The 16,607-nt window shown below is 40.7% G+C and overlaps 1 protein-coding gene across 1 annotated transcript; it reads right to left on the reverse strand.

Moving 5' to 3' along the window:
- Positions 1-5,589: 5,589 nt before the first annotated feature.
- Positions 5,590-15,396, reverse strand: SLC35A5 (solute carrier family 35 member A5; the record flags this gene model as incomplete). Its single annotated transcript, XM_082014417.1, has 6 exons — positions 5,590-5,658; positions 7,232-8,027; positions 9,356-9,423; positions 12,535-12,668; positions 14,360-14,458; positions 15,267-15,396. 6 exons carry the CDS (start codon positions 15,394-15,396, stop codon positions 5,590-5,592), a joined length of 1,296 nt encoding a protein of 431 aa, XP_081870543.1.
- Between the last annotated feature and the right edge of the window lie 1,211 nt (positions 15,397-16,607).

Genomic DNA, 16,607 nt, shown 5'->3' on the forward strand with positions numbered 1-16,607 from the left:
CTTTTAATTGGGGTCCCTGTTCTCTTAGGTCCTGCCCACCTGACAGTTAAATCCAAGCTAATGAGAGCTAAGTGGAAACACCAACCATAGTTAGCATTGTCTGAAATACAGAAAACTGAAAAGCATTATTTTCATCAGGAAAAAAAGGAAAAAAATTCTCATTCACGTATATTTTAAATGAGTTGTAACTAGCTCTCTATAATAATGTTTTGAATTAAACTATTGCTCTAAATTTCGAATTTCCTTCTACCTCTTCTTCTCCTCATACCCTCCCCCATGAAAAAAACCACAATCTAAACTAAATGTTTATAAAACTATTTGGGAGTAATTTGATCTGCTACTAAACCGGCTCTATTTCTGACACACTTCCTGAAATGGTTTTCTTCTCCCTTCTCATTGGTGTCTTTGGGCATTGGATCTGTTGTACCACTCTACACCTACTGAAATCAGTGGCAGGAACTGCACGTATAGCCATGCTTTCAACACCATTTGGGTTAGATTTCTAAACATTAAAGACTCAGCAGACAGGAATATCCTGAAGTGAAGGTATCATGCAAGCCTTCATAGTGGCACAGTGGTCACTTCTAATATTGAAGGCATGCCTCACCAGTCACATTTCTTTTTATAATCCGTGACATGGGTGTACATGCCATGTATAGATACACGCAACAGGGCACTCTTACTAGGTTTTGCCATCACAGCAGTAGCACAGGAATAGGGAGAAGCTACAGCTCTTAGCTGGCCAGAGCATGCCCTACAGTTTGAGTTTTAGCATTTTCCTGATTTTTTTTTTTTTTTTTTTTTTGGCCCAGACGAAAACAGAACTGGGTAAAGCAAGAAGTTCACTCAAAACCAGATGCTTTCTTCAGAAACTTAGTCACAAAAGGTCAGACCTTGCTTGCCCTTCTGAATGTCAGAAGGGCAGACAGATGTGGAGAGGTCACAGAGCGTGGCCAGGTCTTCCTTAGCTTTACAAACCTGGTCACCCTCTGGGGCAGGCTGTCCTCAGTACCACAAGGTGTAGTCAGCACAGGGTACAGCTCCCGACTTACCTCTCAGATGACCAGAGCTAAGTGAGGGAAGATGGGCATTTGACAGAACCATCCCGAGAGGACTGCTGCCTGCAGAGAGCTTCCAAGCTCTCACTAACTACAGCACTTCCCCGGCTGAAAGCAGTGGACAGAGAAATAAAAATTAAAAAAAAAAAAAAAACAACGAGGAGCTATAACAAAGAATTACAGGACTGAAAGGTTTCTAGAAGAAAATGGGAGGTCCCATAGCTCAGCTTTAGAAATCAACTGTTTATTGCATCAGTGTATTAAGGTCAGCTGCATAACTTTCTTTGCCTAAAGCAAAAGCAGAGGAAAGTATACCAGATGTCTAACAGCCACCTCCTGTAGAAAGTGAGAAACACCTTTGTGGTGTTTTTTTTCAGGTGTTCAACTTCTCTGTAATCTCATTTTTCATGTAAAGTCTTTAAATGAAAGCCCTATTAACTCACATTACAAATCACAGAAACTAAATGTCCTATGCTGAGCAGGAGGAGACAATTAACTTACAAAAGGGAGTGCAACATCTGATCCAAATTGCTCCCCCCTCACCCACCGAATTCAAAGTTAATTTGTGCAAATACCAAACCCAGCCTAGGCATTCTGTGGGAGTTGCATTAGACAGACAACTCCAAACAAGTTGTCTACTTATAAGGAAGGTTGGGATGGGCTCTTAGCCAAAACTACACATTCAAATATTCATAGAATTTGAGGAAGACTCAGTATTATTCTACATTCTGGTGCCAATTCCGGTCTTCTTTACAAACTGGCTCAAAATTACCAGAAACTTTTAGCAACGATTTAAAATGCTGATTTTGCAACCTAACTTTCCCTATGGAAAACTAAACGCAAAGCCTGAAGGAACACCAAGCAAAAAAAACCTTGAAGACTATAAGCATTTGGGAGCTACAATACTCCAAATTAAGACTTCATTTTGCAAAACACAAATCAAATCCAAAGTGATGGAACTGTCCCTGCAGCATCACTCTGAGGACAGACTTACTGAGATTAAGGTCTGATCTCTACAGCCCTTAGTGGGAAGATTCCACATGGTATAGAATAACTTTTTTCTTATACCTATTTATGGGATTTGATTCAGCTCCAAGATGGTTGTTTTCATCCACAAGCTGTCTTTCAAGCACCATGGCTCGGTTGCTACATTCACAAAGTAGCTGTAATCAACTAAAATAAATATTGCTTTAATTGGCTTGTTATAAAGAAGAGAAACATGAACACATCTCTCTTCCTGAGAGGTTTTGTTTTATTTCCTCAAACCTGGAGTGAGGAACATAGCATCCTCAGAAGAAATTAATTTCAAACATTTATGAGTCTGGGCTCTAAATGACAGCTTAGAGCTCTCTGCTCGATTTATTCCTTAAAGACTATGTGCCAAACTACTACTGCTCTCCAAAAATCTCTTCATAAATTTCTCTATTGTCATTTGAGGACAAAACCAGTAAGCTTTCCAAGAACCATACAGTGGAAATACTAATCAAGTGGGATTCACATGACCTATTTGAAACATGTAACTCTATAGAATAGCTCTCTCTTGCTAACCAGGGCTGCTCTCCAGCTGCGAATCATTCACAGGCACTTAATCCCATGTACACACTAAATTTGACTATCGCCATAGATAGTACAGCTGCACAGAACTGCATGGTTATACTTTCGGGTTATTTTACATGCTTTTTTATTGCTAAATTGTTGCAAATCCTTACCCAGTTTTAGAAAGCAGTTAACATTCCTGTTGCTGCAAAGAGGATATACAGTTCTCCATTGTTAAAAGAAACCCACCTGGCCAATCCAAGAGAATCTCTCTGAGACCTCCAACCTGCACACAAGAGAAAGATCTCTACTTGTTAGACAGGACCAACTCTACAGTGCCAGTAAATGCTTGGATCAACAGTTATGTACCCTATATCTTTGTGCAATCTAAGACTTCGGCAAATAAGTCAAGCATGACAGCATCAGTGAAATTTACAGAGCGAAAAATCATTAAGCAGGATAAGAGCTGAAAGGAAGAACGAAGTGCACTTTATAAAATCTGCAGATCAGTCATTTCCATATCTCATTTGTCTTAAGGCAGATATTTCAGGCAGGAAGGTCAAGCATATGGTTTTTAAGACAGTCATCTTTCATTTGATACTCTGTCGTTAGAGGTATGAGGCTGATTTCTATGTTCTGACAACACAAGGCAAAGCTCTCTGGAAAAGTTCATGTAAGAAGCTACTGCCCATGTAAATGCAAAGCAATCTAAAGCTAACTGTACTGTCACTCTTCTTGGAAATACCTGCCAAAGTTGGTAGCTACGACTGAAAAAGACAACGAACTCAGGCAGGTATATATTGCAGAGATGTATGTAATGGAAAAAAAATGAAAATGTCTTATCGCAACTAAGTCTTTAACAGTTTGAGCATTTTTTTTTCCACATTGAAGTTTCATTTCCCAAAACAGGACATATGATACACTTGATCTAGTTGAAGATGTCCCTGCTCACTGCAGGGGGGTTGGACAAGATGACCTTTAAAGGTCCCTTCCAACCCAAAGATTCTATGATTCTATAAACCAATGAAAAACATGTTTCTGGAAATTACATTGAAATATGCTTTCTTATTCATTCTGTACAGATGCAAACAACTAGAATTCCTTTTGTTGAAACGGTCTATTGTACAAGCATGATGAGATCAGCTGTAATACATTTTTCAGCCACTTTGTACAGTTATTCTCAATATACACTAGAAAAAGTTAATACTCCCAGAAAAAAAGAAATTAGAACAATAATTTTAGGTTCATAGTTTATAACTTGACAGTCATTGGCCACATATGGAAACAGGCTGCCCCTCTTGATGGATCAATGACAGGAGGTACGTTAATTAATAGAGCAATGAGCCATCAATACAGTATGCATAAGCAAGCTGCTATACACAGAGCCTGGAAACAGGATGGCAGAGGGGAACAAAGGCACGACTGTCTTCAGTCCACAGAGAAATGCATCACCAACTGATTACTATACACTGTGGTATGAGGCTTTGACACTGAACTCATTGCTTATCTTCTTAAGAATTCTTCTGACAGTATAGCTCAACTATGAAAGATGCATTTTTGAAGGAAGGAAATTATACACCAACATATTTTCCACTGTTTGAGAGAAGAGGCTTTAGGAACATATCAAGAATCTCTCATCTGCATCCCTATTCCCTTCCCCCTTTTAAAATTCCCTGAATTATCTGGAACCTATTTTTCATCTCACTCAAAAACAATCTAGCGGATGCCTCAACAGTGATTCTGAGATCACTCTGCCTTTCACTCTGCAGAATGACTTCTCTCTCTACAAAATGAATGCAAGACTTTATCAGTCTGACAGGATGGAGCAACACCACATGATACTGCCAGCTGCATCTCTTGCTAAGTGCTCCAGATGTTGAAGGGCATCGGTGTAGCTGCATAATATTGTTTTTAGATAGTGGTCTCAGTGCAAACTAAGCCTCTACACATTACCTTTCTAAATGCAAAAAAGACCCTACAATGCATTCATACTGTGTAACACACTTGTTTTATTCAAGCTTTTTCAAAGTTAGGCCACATAGGTTGCATGTAAAACTCACTATCTGCTACACAGGCATTCCAGATTTCCACTTGCCCAGACACTAGGAGACAGGCACACATCAGTCTCACAGTGAAAATGTGAAGACAACTAGTGGCTGAAGTCGGTGTCATCTACTCTGCTCTCAGTCACACCAGCGAAAATCAGAAAGGATGGACTCCACAGGAGTCAGTACAAAGTTACACTGATGTAAAAATAGGAATGAAGACAGAATTAAGACCATTCAAACTCAAACCACACTCTAGAGACCTGCCTGTTTGAAGGATCAACATATCCTTAACCCAAATTATTTGATTTATTATACATTTTCAAGTGAAAGTTTGATGAGGTTGGTTCAGAGGGACTTTTTCACTCAGCTAGAGATATGTCATTCTGAATTGCCAAAATACAGTAAAACAGTCAATAGGCCTCATTATTTATGAGGTTATTAGGAACATCTTAAGTCCTGAAAAGAAAACTTACTGGAGCATTTGTACATTGGAAGATGCAGCAAACAACGCTCATATCACTTCTGCAAGGCGGAGAACATTTTTATCTCTGCTTTGCTAACCAAGGAATTAATACAGGAAGTTGCAGTGACTTGGGACAGCCAACCAAAGCAGTGAAGGACATATGGTTAGAGTCAAGGACTGCCTTCCACAATGCAGCACAAGTCACGCAGACCACCGAGTCCAGGGTCCAAGGCTCTTCCTGTTCCCATCAGTTGCAAATTTTGTTTCATTCAGCAGACTTCAAACTCCTGATTTACATGGATAGGGAGGGGCAATACAACTCTCCACATATATGGCTTGAATGTTTTCCTTATCCACCTGACATCCAGCCCCAAAACAGTCTCAATTGCTCTGCAAGCGGGGGAAAAATGACCCTTCTCTATGTTAATAAAACATTAACATTCTCTCGCTATGAGTAACAGCACTCCTCTGAGCCAGTCTCATGCTAGAGGGAATCTTCATCTGTATCGATGTCACTGCTTGGTTTGTTCAATCTTTCAAATTCTTCTCCATCCTAGAGGAACCAGAAGCAAAAGAGAACAATGTGAGCAAAAGCTACCTAGAGGAAGAGAGGAAGAGAGGAAGAGAGGAAGAGAGGAAGAGAGGAAGAGAGGAAGAGAGGAAGAGAGGAAGAGAGGAAGAGAGGAAGAGAGGAAGAGAGGAAGAGAGGAAGAGAGGAAGAGAGGAAGAGAGGAAGAGAGGAAGAGAGGAAGAGAGGAAGAGAGGAAGAGAGGAAGAGAGGAAGAGAGGAAGAGAGGAAGAGAGGAAGAGAGGAAGAGAGGAAGAGAGGAAGAGAGGAAGAGAGGAAGAGAGGAAGAGAGGAAGAGAGGAAGAGAGGAAGAGAGGAAGAGAGGAAGAGAGGAAGAGAGGAAGAGAGGAAGAGAGGAAGAGAGGAAGAGAGGAAGAGAGGAAGAGAGGAAGAGAGGAAGAGAGGAAGAGAGGAAGAGAGGAAGAGAGGAAGAGAGGAAGAGGAAAAAGAAAGAGTAAAGTTTATTTTGAAGGCATCACTTATATAAAATCAAGACCCTGTAATTTAAATCTCTTACGAGTTTGTTATACTCTTGTTCTAGGATATACATGCCCATAAAAAACATCCCCTGTATTTTTAACATTTTTTAGTGACTCACTCCCTAAAACAGCTTGTTACCCATTCCTTCATCATGAAGCCTGCTCACATACTGCTATTTGGTTTTACCTGCTCAAACTATCAGCCGCTCTTGATCTAGGTTAAGATATCGCTATCTCCCAGCCGCTCATCACATCTTCCTCTCCAAATCCTCATCTCTGCCAGTTTACCAGCTCAGCTCAATTTTAAGTACTAAAATAGACAGTTAACGCCTGGTATACCAAAAATATATGACACTGTTATTTACTGCTTGTTAAACAACAGCCTAAAAAGGCACCATATGGAATTTCTGGAAAACCTCTCTCCCAAGTTTAACGTTTCTTAGAATGAAATGGAGACAGCACCGTCTGCTGGCTGCAACGTTTATTACAGAACACACCTCTACACGCAGACTAGAAGTACACACAGATTAACCCTTCCCCCTCAGACTGATTGCTCAACTCAACTGAATGACATATCTAAGAGCAAGCCCTCCCTGCTATGTTCTAGTTAACTAGATTACTATTCAAATCTAGACAGAGAGCACTAACCGGCCTGAATGAAATGTTGCGTAAGAAAAAAAACATGCTAAAACTCTGTATTTAAACATTAGGTTTTGTCTTCAGGTATCCTTGACTATTAATGTAGAAAAAAATCTTAACATCAAATATATTAACTTCATGATGTGGGCTCAGCTACACAGATTTATTGGTTCTACTTAAGCACAATTATTTCCCAGCCATCAATTCCAATTTCTGGACAACCAGGGCCAGTAAATATTTTGGTTATAAAGGTTTCAAGAGAGGATTTGTACAAAGCTAAAAGTTGCTCACAGGACTGTCTACAGACACAGTGGGAAAGCAATGCTTACCTAGGCTTCATGAATTGAAAGAGTGGAATATGCAAAGCAATACCCAATCAATTAGTAAGATTTTAAGAAATAAAAGAGAAACCAGAGGAGACAAGGACTGAAAAGCCTTACCCCACTTGACCTCTCCCATGCATCTCCTTTGGCAAGTTTGCCCCTTTCCCGCAGAGTGGCATATTCCAGGCCTCTTGGTTTACTGGCATTATAGATGAATATGGAGAGAAGCACCACAGGAGCTTCCAAAAAGAACTCTAGAGAAGGCCTGAAGTCAAATATGATGAAAGAAATGGTGGTGATGATGACAGTGGTGATCTGAGCAGTCATAACATGGAACATATTGTCTCGGAACTTCAAGATGAAGGCTACAGACAGCCCCAGGAAAGCTGTGACAAATATGAGAGCCACCGAGAAGATGTTGTGCCCATAGAAGAAGCCACAGTTCCCTATCTGCCTCCGGTCCTTATCCCGCAGCCCCAACATAAGCCCATTGAACAGCACCCCAAAGGCATAGAGTTTGCTGTTCTGCATGAAGATGCTTTCAGCAAGCTGATCCCCATCTTTCAAGATCTTTTCATTGTAGATGTTAGCCAGAGCAGAAATGAAGCACTGCACTAGAATAAGCAGATGGCCCAGGCTGAGGCGGAGAGGTTTCAATGCTCCTGCCATGGTACTGGTGACATTCCACTGGAAGCTGTGAAGGAAACTTGGTGCTACACAGTTGCCCTTTTCCAGGCATGCTTCCTCAGGTCCGGCATAGAGAAGGCAGTGGTTAGATGGACTAAAAAACATACTGTGATGGAATCCATGTGCAGCCAAGCTTTGCTGATGGCCTCCAGTTCCTCGAGTCAGGGCAACGATGGACAGGAATAAAATCACCAGAGATGCCCACTGTACCCAAGAGAGTTTTCGCCTAGGAGTAGACAAAAAAGCCACCAACTTAGAAACACAGTGGCAGAAATTAAATGACAGGAGAACAGGCTCCATAAAACACGTAAAAGACATCACGTCACAGATAAGGAGACAGAGACAGGCACAAAGAAAAATCTTGGCTTTTCAGAATTGACAGTAAAATGCCAAAATGCAACATGCTTTTCTATGGCAAGGGGGGTCCAGCCTGGAGATCACAGAAGTACAAAACAGAGTATTCCGTAGAGATAAACTGAGGAGAGTCTTTCAATAGCATGTTAGTTCCAGACACTGACTGCCCTAACAACTCAAAAGCAACTGTTGTCTCCATGGGAACACAGGTCTGATGGATAAAAAGAAACCACAGGCATTCAAATAATTACCCTCTTTCTTTGGTAAATTTTCACTACATTTCACTTTTCCCCATGATTTTGTGCCCTTTTCTAGCATTTTATGATGGTATGTCATATAAATCTATGAACATAATTTATAAGACTGTTAGAACTATTTATACTATTTTTTTTTCACTCAAGCCAAGCCTACTTTTCTTGGGGAAAAATCAGAAATTTGGAAGATTAAGTAACTGTGACATCACAAGAGGCATAACTAAGCAACTGAGAAAAAGTATTTCAAGTCAGACTATCAGACACTCTTTTGGTATATTAACACCTGTAGAAAAGGCATCTTTGCTCCACATTCAACACAAGTGACTTTTTGAGTGGAGTATGAAGTTAATATCCATTTCCCTGTCAGTCTTTTCTGAATGCAAATCACACCATAAAGAGCACAAATCAGGTGAAGCAGAACACATAGGACAGAGAATCTGGCTTTTGTCACATGAAAAATGAAGAAGAGATATGTAATTACTTTTTAAAACATACTATGCAGTTGATCAAAAACACACCAGGGCTGGCACAATATTACTGAAGACAGCTCTATCTTTCACTCTTACGTATCTCATCCCATTTTGTTAGATTACATTTACATTCTATTAAGAATTACAGCAGACTGGAAAGAAGTACTGCTAATCATGAAATACGAGATTTAAACTACCCAAACCTTAATTCTGACCAACCAACAACTATATAATCATGATTTCAGTTGTTTTCTATTACAGTTGACCAAATGTGTAGAGATATGTAGGGACTCCTGATAAGCTATTATTTTCCTATACCTTCAGATCTAGAAAACAAAGCCAGCTCTCCAAGTTGGCATAGCCACAAGAAAACAAAACTACTGCTCCCATCAGAGAAAGAGAAAGAATGTAGCTTAACTTCTTCATCAAAGCTGGGAAGATATAAAATTCTATTTACTTTACTAAATACAACTTACTTCAGCACTATCCGGAAGAGAAGAGCTGTTGTTATAATGACAAAATTTGAGAAGAGTACAGCCATGGCCTAGAAAGAGGAAAAGAGGAACAAAGTTATACTCCAGACATAGTGTGGACATCAAAAGCCCACTAACTTCAAGTGTTCACCTTTCTGCAAGGTGCCAGAGTGAAAAGCATCATGCTGGTACTGAACTTGCTTCCTTACCCAAGTGGTAGAACAACACACCCCTAAAACAGTGTTCAAGTCCCATTTCAAAATCTCAAGCAAACCACAGAGCCGGAGTTACACTGTAGCAGGGAAAGATGCACTGAAACAAACATGTGAGGAAACCTACCGAGCGGAAAACTTACTTAACAAAAGAAAAAAGGGTTTAGTTTTCTGTCAGATCAGGCTGACCAGTCAGCTGCAAAAACAGCTGTGTCAGCACAAAGGAGGAAGCTGCTCCAAAATGAAAATAAGAAAAGAATAAGGGAAGGCCGCTTCTGGCTGCAGTGCCAGCTTCCAGCATTCATGAAATCCCAGACTCGGACAAGGCACTTGCAGAAAATAAACTTCTTGCATGTCATGTGCATTTGCTGTTATTATATACCATTTATCAAAGATAAGGATGTGCTTGGCTTGAATTTTCAAGACTGCAACTGTACTAAAAAATTCACCTATTTCAAAGTACAACTGAATACAATTCTAAAGCTCCTGTCTAATTTGGGAAGAGTTGTATAATGACAGTGCCCGAATCCACAGCCATGATCCCAAGCTGCAAACTCCTCGTGGCAAGGATTGTCTCCTTGGTCTCTGTATTAGACACTCTATACGGGCACACTGGACTAAGAATAGGCTCTTTTAGACACTGCAGTTACCATTAAAGATCCCAACTTAAAGATCCCAACGTTAAAATGTTCCCAACTTGTGTTTTATTCAGGACTGCCCTATATAGTCAGTAAATGTACAAAAACCTACACATCTGAATGCCTTCCTCCAATTCAGCTTTGAAGTAAGATCACTGTTTTAGACAATTTTACAGAAAAACATATATGGATTCAGAAGTGCAAAACACAGACTTTATCTTGAACTTTCTCATCTGCATTTCCACATTCCCAATGCTGCAACAGCAAAGCTTTTTTCATTTACCAGAGGAAAAGCACAGGCCCTTTCCCATTACCTTAGTTCCACTCTATTCCAACATACTATCTGCTGAATAATAGATCACATGAAATAGCATGACATAGGCTCTCAAGTAAGCTGAAGACTGACACAAAAGATATCTGCCTAAGAAATCACAGCTTTATTTTCTGCTTTGCAAGATTACAACTCAATAAATATTCATGTTAAGTGAACACTATGGAAGGAGAAAAATATTGTATAAACAAGTGAATCTGGAACTAGCAGCAGCCACTCCAGAAAAAAGAGGCTTGATGCAAAATGTACTAGTGTTCCATGTATACTCTGGTTTTGCTTCACAGTCAAAGCCCCCCATCCAACATTTCTGGTAACATCATATGATCAAAATCAACAGCAGGATAGTTAGAAGGAATTAATTTTGAATTGCTTTGTCCTCCGAGGCCTCAACGGACCTCTGTCCTAGACAAGAAGGTATAAGAAAAACATTTACCAAAGATCACTAACTTACATGTCACAAACACAGCCTCTAAAAAAAAAAAAAGTCTTATCACTAGGAAATGTTAGCCACTGAAGAGCATCCATAGTTATAGCTGAAGCTTCAAGCAAAAAATCTCACCAAGGCAACTCTATACTTCAAGCAACTGCTCACCCAGCTACTACTTAGTTTTTAAAGTCACGTGAAACCAAGTTCAGTCAAGTATGGCCGCCTACTTTCAAGCATCTTGTCTCCAGCTCTTCATTTTCACAGTCTTGTACACTATCAAGGCATTCTATCTTACAGGTATTTAGTTATCTATTTTAATACTTGTTTGTCATGATAATGTTACAATTTCAGCTAACCCTCATAAAATATATCCAGTAAAAAGGTTCAGGATGCCAAGAGCTCTAAAAAAGACAAATCTTACAGCGCATGTTCTGAGGGGAGAGAGACAAGGGGAGGTGTGGGTGTGTAAAATATCAAAGCCATGCATTTTACAAAAGATGACCTTAACTGAGACAAATCAAACTGCTTAAGAGAGCAATACTGTTTATGTAACCTTCTAAACATCAGGCTTTGCTATTGCAAACATTATAACTGAATTTCCTTCCTTATGTAAAAAAAAAAACCCCAATAAAAAAACCCCAAAAATACCCCACACAACAAACTACAGAACCAAGCACCTGTGCATGTTATTTTAAGATACCTGACTCTTGATTTTAATTAGATTTTTACAGCCAGGTCCTATTCTAGACTCTGTTCTGTCCCTGACAGAAGTGTACACATAAAAGGACAATACTTTAAATAGAAGTTCAGAAAGAGAAGGAACAGAAACAATTATACTTATTTTTAAGGTCAAACAGGGGCAGCCACAGTATTTTATAGCAAGCACTAACCGTCTGTTTTCATCTAACTTCATAGATTCTGAACCAAAATTATCCTAGCACAAAAACAAAAGAATACACAAAAACTGTGCTATTTCCTGAGCATATGTAGATTCATCCAAAAAGCTGAATGTAGCTAGAAGAAAGTACCAATTAAATTTTGTGCTTAAACATAACTAATAAACAAATGCAAAAATTAAAGAGTCCGTTCTCTTCCTCGCCGCCTCAGTTCCTATTACATTTACTCCCTTTGTGGGATTACACTTAATTCACTTTTCTTTGGAGTCAGTGAGGAAAGAAAACAGGTCATCATGTGAAGTCACATACATAAAGTGGTAGAAGTCGCACAGAAAAACGCAGTTCAAATACCAGCAAGATGAGCAAATGCATTAAAAGTGAAATACAGAGTTGAAGAAACCAAAGGAGGGAAAGCACTGAAAACCTGCCTAGTACTTAAACAATTCAGCTTATTTCTAAATCACTTTGTATGGAGAAAATACACAGAAACTCTACTGAGAACTGTACAACACTGACCAGAGGGCAAGAGAATGTGAAGGTCTGGCTGGTCAGGTAGCAGATCATTCTTTCACCTGCAAATCTTGCCTTGCCAGTGTTACAACTGTAGATAGTCTTAAGGGCAATCTTACCAACCACTAAGACATTGGAAGATAATTTATTTAGTATATATATACTTACTGGCTGGAGGTAGGACAGTACATAGAAGACAATCAAGTTATCCAAAAAGTAAAGAAAGGCAGGAATTGACCATTTCATGGAATTACAAAAATTCTTCCAGGAAAGACATTCAAAGGGATGATCCAAACAACCCTCTGATGAGACAAAAAAAAAAAAAAAAAATCAGTAAGACAGACATCCTTATTATCGAAAGTCCATTCCCTTATAGCAGAATAGGTACCACTCTTCTCTTTTCAGGAGCACTGTCGGACTGAAAAAACTAAGGTACCACAGCCCTCTGGCCACACAGAGGACAGATTCAGGGCAGAACACACAGCTAGAGCAGCAATCCTGTGGTTACGGGCATTCACCTCCTTGCTTCAGCAACCAAAACATTAAGGAACCTTCTACTCCCATCAGAATATTTGTCCACTGGGAACAAAAATTCAATTATCAACCCTTCTTTGAGGGCCAAAAAGCACCCTAAAGTCCCCACACAATAGCGACACCATTACTGGGTATGATTTTCTGATGATTATCAATCAAAACTAAAACTGAAACAGTGACACAGGCAGTGGAGCTGTTCATACAGCACCCAAACGGCAACCAGTAATGTCAGAAAGACAAAATAAACCAGAACTGAGTATATGTAGCACAAAGCACATGATCTGGATAAAGAGAGAACATATAGGAAGAAGGAAGAAATAAAAGACAAGGCACAATGACATTTACTTAGTTATTCAGGACACACACTTTAGGAGGAAGACTGTGATAAACCTTAGGCTACTCTAGAGTTGATGACAGAAATACTTTGCTACCACAGATTTAAGACTACACATGTTATCTAATCCTCTTCTGAACCACCAACACATCAGCTCAGCAAAACTCAAGACACCTGGAAGAAAAAAAAAAAGGGGGAAAAAAACCAAAAGGAAGAAAACCAGAAAACATGTCGTCCACAGTAGCCAATGATGGCAAACACTGACTGAATATATTTACTATCTTAGGTATATCTGTACTAAATGGTGGAGTAAAAATTTCATCGGCGTGTCAGAACCATGATTGTTATATGGAAAAGGGGACAAACCTAGCACTTCAGTTTAACATGAGTCTCCGGTGCCTGACACCCTCTTCCTCTTCCAATCTAAAAGTCTCTTCTCTACCGTTTTGAAATGCTATGAAGTTAACCTCTCATCCTTTTTACATTAGGACAGAAAAGCCAAGAAAGAAAAAAGAAAAATAGCCTGCAATATAAAACCAGTGGCTAGTGAAGCCTGACACTGCTTTTCCTGAACAGCAGCCCCAAGATTTGACTTCACAACAAAACTACCTTGAATTATAGCATTGATATGTTGCTTCTGACTCAAATACCACTACACACAGACAAAGCCCCTTCAGTGGAAGGTGATGGTGCTTTTAAAACTGTTCAGAACAACAGAACACAAAGGCCAATCCTTGAGTTGGTGCTATTTATAAGCTTCTGTTCAGTCATGACTTCACAGCAAGGTGTCTCCTATTATCCTAGCACGATACTGTGTTAAAATTCTGAAAATGTTAGACTGTGTCTTCATGACATTTCTATTTCAACTTACCTGTCCCCATTTCAGCTACCATACACACAACTCAAGAACACCTGAATTTACAACATGGAATGATAAAAGTAAAGTTTAGTTATAAAGCAAGGAAAACACAATTCCAGTGAACCCTACTAGCAAGACCTACTCATACTACTACATGTGAATCTATAATTTAAAAAAAAAAAAAAAATCAACAAAAAAAGGGATTTGAAGTAGAGCAAATCTTAGAAATTCAACAAATTTTAGTTATTTTCAACACAGGTACTTACCTTTTTTCTTAACCCATAGTGCCAATACCACACATAGGACCAGTTTTACTACTTCAGAACATATGTTCACTGTTGTAGGAAGGTAATCATATTTGTTATCTGTGGGATTCAGCAAATCATAGAGGGTACACAATTAGATTCTGTCTTCTGCATTCATAGAGCAAGAAGCTATTTTAACCCCTGCAGTCAGCATTTTAGCCACTTTCCATAAATGCAAAAGTCTATGTCAGCACTTTCATTATAAATACTTCAATTTTTATGATATACAACTTCCTGAACGGCCCCCCTTCTGGGCTGAAATCTTTCCTCATTTGGTCCCAGTTCACAGCAGACTTTTTTGGAAGAACTCAAGAACAGCACTGTTTTAAAACAATGTAAGAATGGGAATGTTTTCCCCAAAGAACAATATTCTTTTTTTTCCCCCTCACAGAAACCAGCTTCCAGGATGACACAACCTTCTTCTAGGACTGTATCTTCCCATTGTTAGCATATTTTGCTAATACTTGGCAAAAGGAGAAGCAGCAATACTAGCCAGTTATAGCACGCCCACCACTTTTTTCCTTAGCCTGTTGTGAGACAAATATTTCAGTAAAGACACATACATTGATAGTGCTTACACAACAATTTAGTCTCTGAAAATCAGCTATAAAATAACTTACTGCCGCATCTTTTAAGGGTGAATCTCCACGTGGATCATACACTTTGCAACCCAAGTTATCAGTTTATGTGAGACCAGCGGCTACATAGAAATTTTCCAGTACAGAAGAAATACATGTTACCACTTATATAATAGAATGTTTATGCTAAGAACTCTGCACATGGAGAATTAAGCTTTTGGGTACCCATTTTACCCCAAACATCAACTCTATCTTATTTGACGCATATTATGTTTATTGCCCAACAGCACCTTCATTGGCAGAATACTTCATCAGGAGGATTCGACTTGAGCCCAACGCAATAAAGACTCCTCCAAGCAGAAAAGTATAAAAGGTTGTCTTGGAGCAAAACATCAATCGACTATAGCACTTGGTCTCCATTTTGCTGTCTTGTTGTCAATGCCCTTTGGACGACAAAATGAAAATACACTATAAATAGTACCTCCAGAAACTGATTAAGCAAGGTGAAACACATGTATTTTACTGCTTTGTGTTATCTTATACAAAGATGCTTACATCACAAGCCATGATTTCATTCTAGTTATCTTTTTCTTTTTTATTTAAAAGAAAATTAAATTAAGAGAGAAAAGAATATGCTATGACAACTAGCAAAGGGAGATAAAATAACATATACACAGTGACTCAGAAACCAGCACAAAGAGGCCAGTTTGTCAGTAGAGCGCATCTATGGAATACCGATTAACTAAAAGAATTAAATCAACATGCTTCTTTTTCTTTAAATACTTTTAAATGTTCTTATTCCTAATTCAAGCAAGGAAAAGTTTTACAGCTGTAGAGCGAAAGCAACATCTCAGAGATGATCTGAGGCTTACTCGGTCACTGGCTTGCGCCCCCGAGGCAGGGGAGGAATAGGGATTGCCGGAGGCAGAGCTTAAGGTGTACCCGCGTCCGGCGTGTCCGCTACTGCCGTTACTCGGCCGGCCCGTTAACGGCCTCTCAGGTCTGAAAAATCGACTAGCCAGCACCAGCCCCTCTGCCGGGGGAGCCGGGAACCGTCCCGTAACGGCCGCGACATCCGTTAACGGCTGCGGCGGCTCGGGCCGTTCCACCCCAGCAGGGCCGGCCGGAGCGCGGCAACCCGAACGGGCCCGGGGCGGCAGGTAGAGCCGTTTCAAACCAGGCCCCGCGGAGACACGGGGCGAACACCCAGCTGCCAGCGGTGGCAAGAACGCGGCCGGCAGGCGCCGCCGAGCGCTCCCCCGCGCCGAAAGAACACTCGCCTGGCTTTGCTGACCGCCGTCTGCCACGTCGCTGCCTCGGGTGGACGCGCGGCTGCAGCCAGGATTGGGTCCGCGGCCGCGCGGGGGGTGGTGAGCCGGGCTCCGAGGCGGCAGCGGCCAGTGCTCAGACGCCACAGTCAAGCACACCCCCTACGCGGGCTCCCGGGAGGCCGCCGCCGCGCCCCCCGCCCTCACCCCCGCTGCACGCCACCAACGCCCATCACCAGGCTCCCTGGCCGCCCGCCAAGCCCGTGAGAGTACGGCCGGCACCTCAACGTCCCGCTAAAAGCTCCCCCGCCGCGCCGCAACCGAAGCCGCTGCCGGGCAGGCTGCCGAGCGGGCGGGCCGGCT

The sequence above is a fragment of the Phaethon aethereus genome (genome assembly GCF_964289735.1).
Source record: "Phaethon aethereus genome assembly, chromosome: 1".
Classification (NCBI taxonomy): domain Eukaryota; kingdom Metazoa; phylum Chordata; class Aves; order Phaethontiformes; family Phaethontidae; genus Phaethon; species Phaethon aethereus.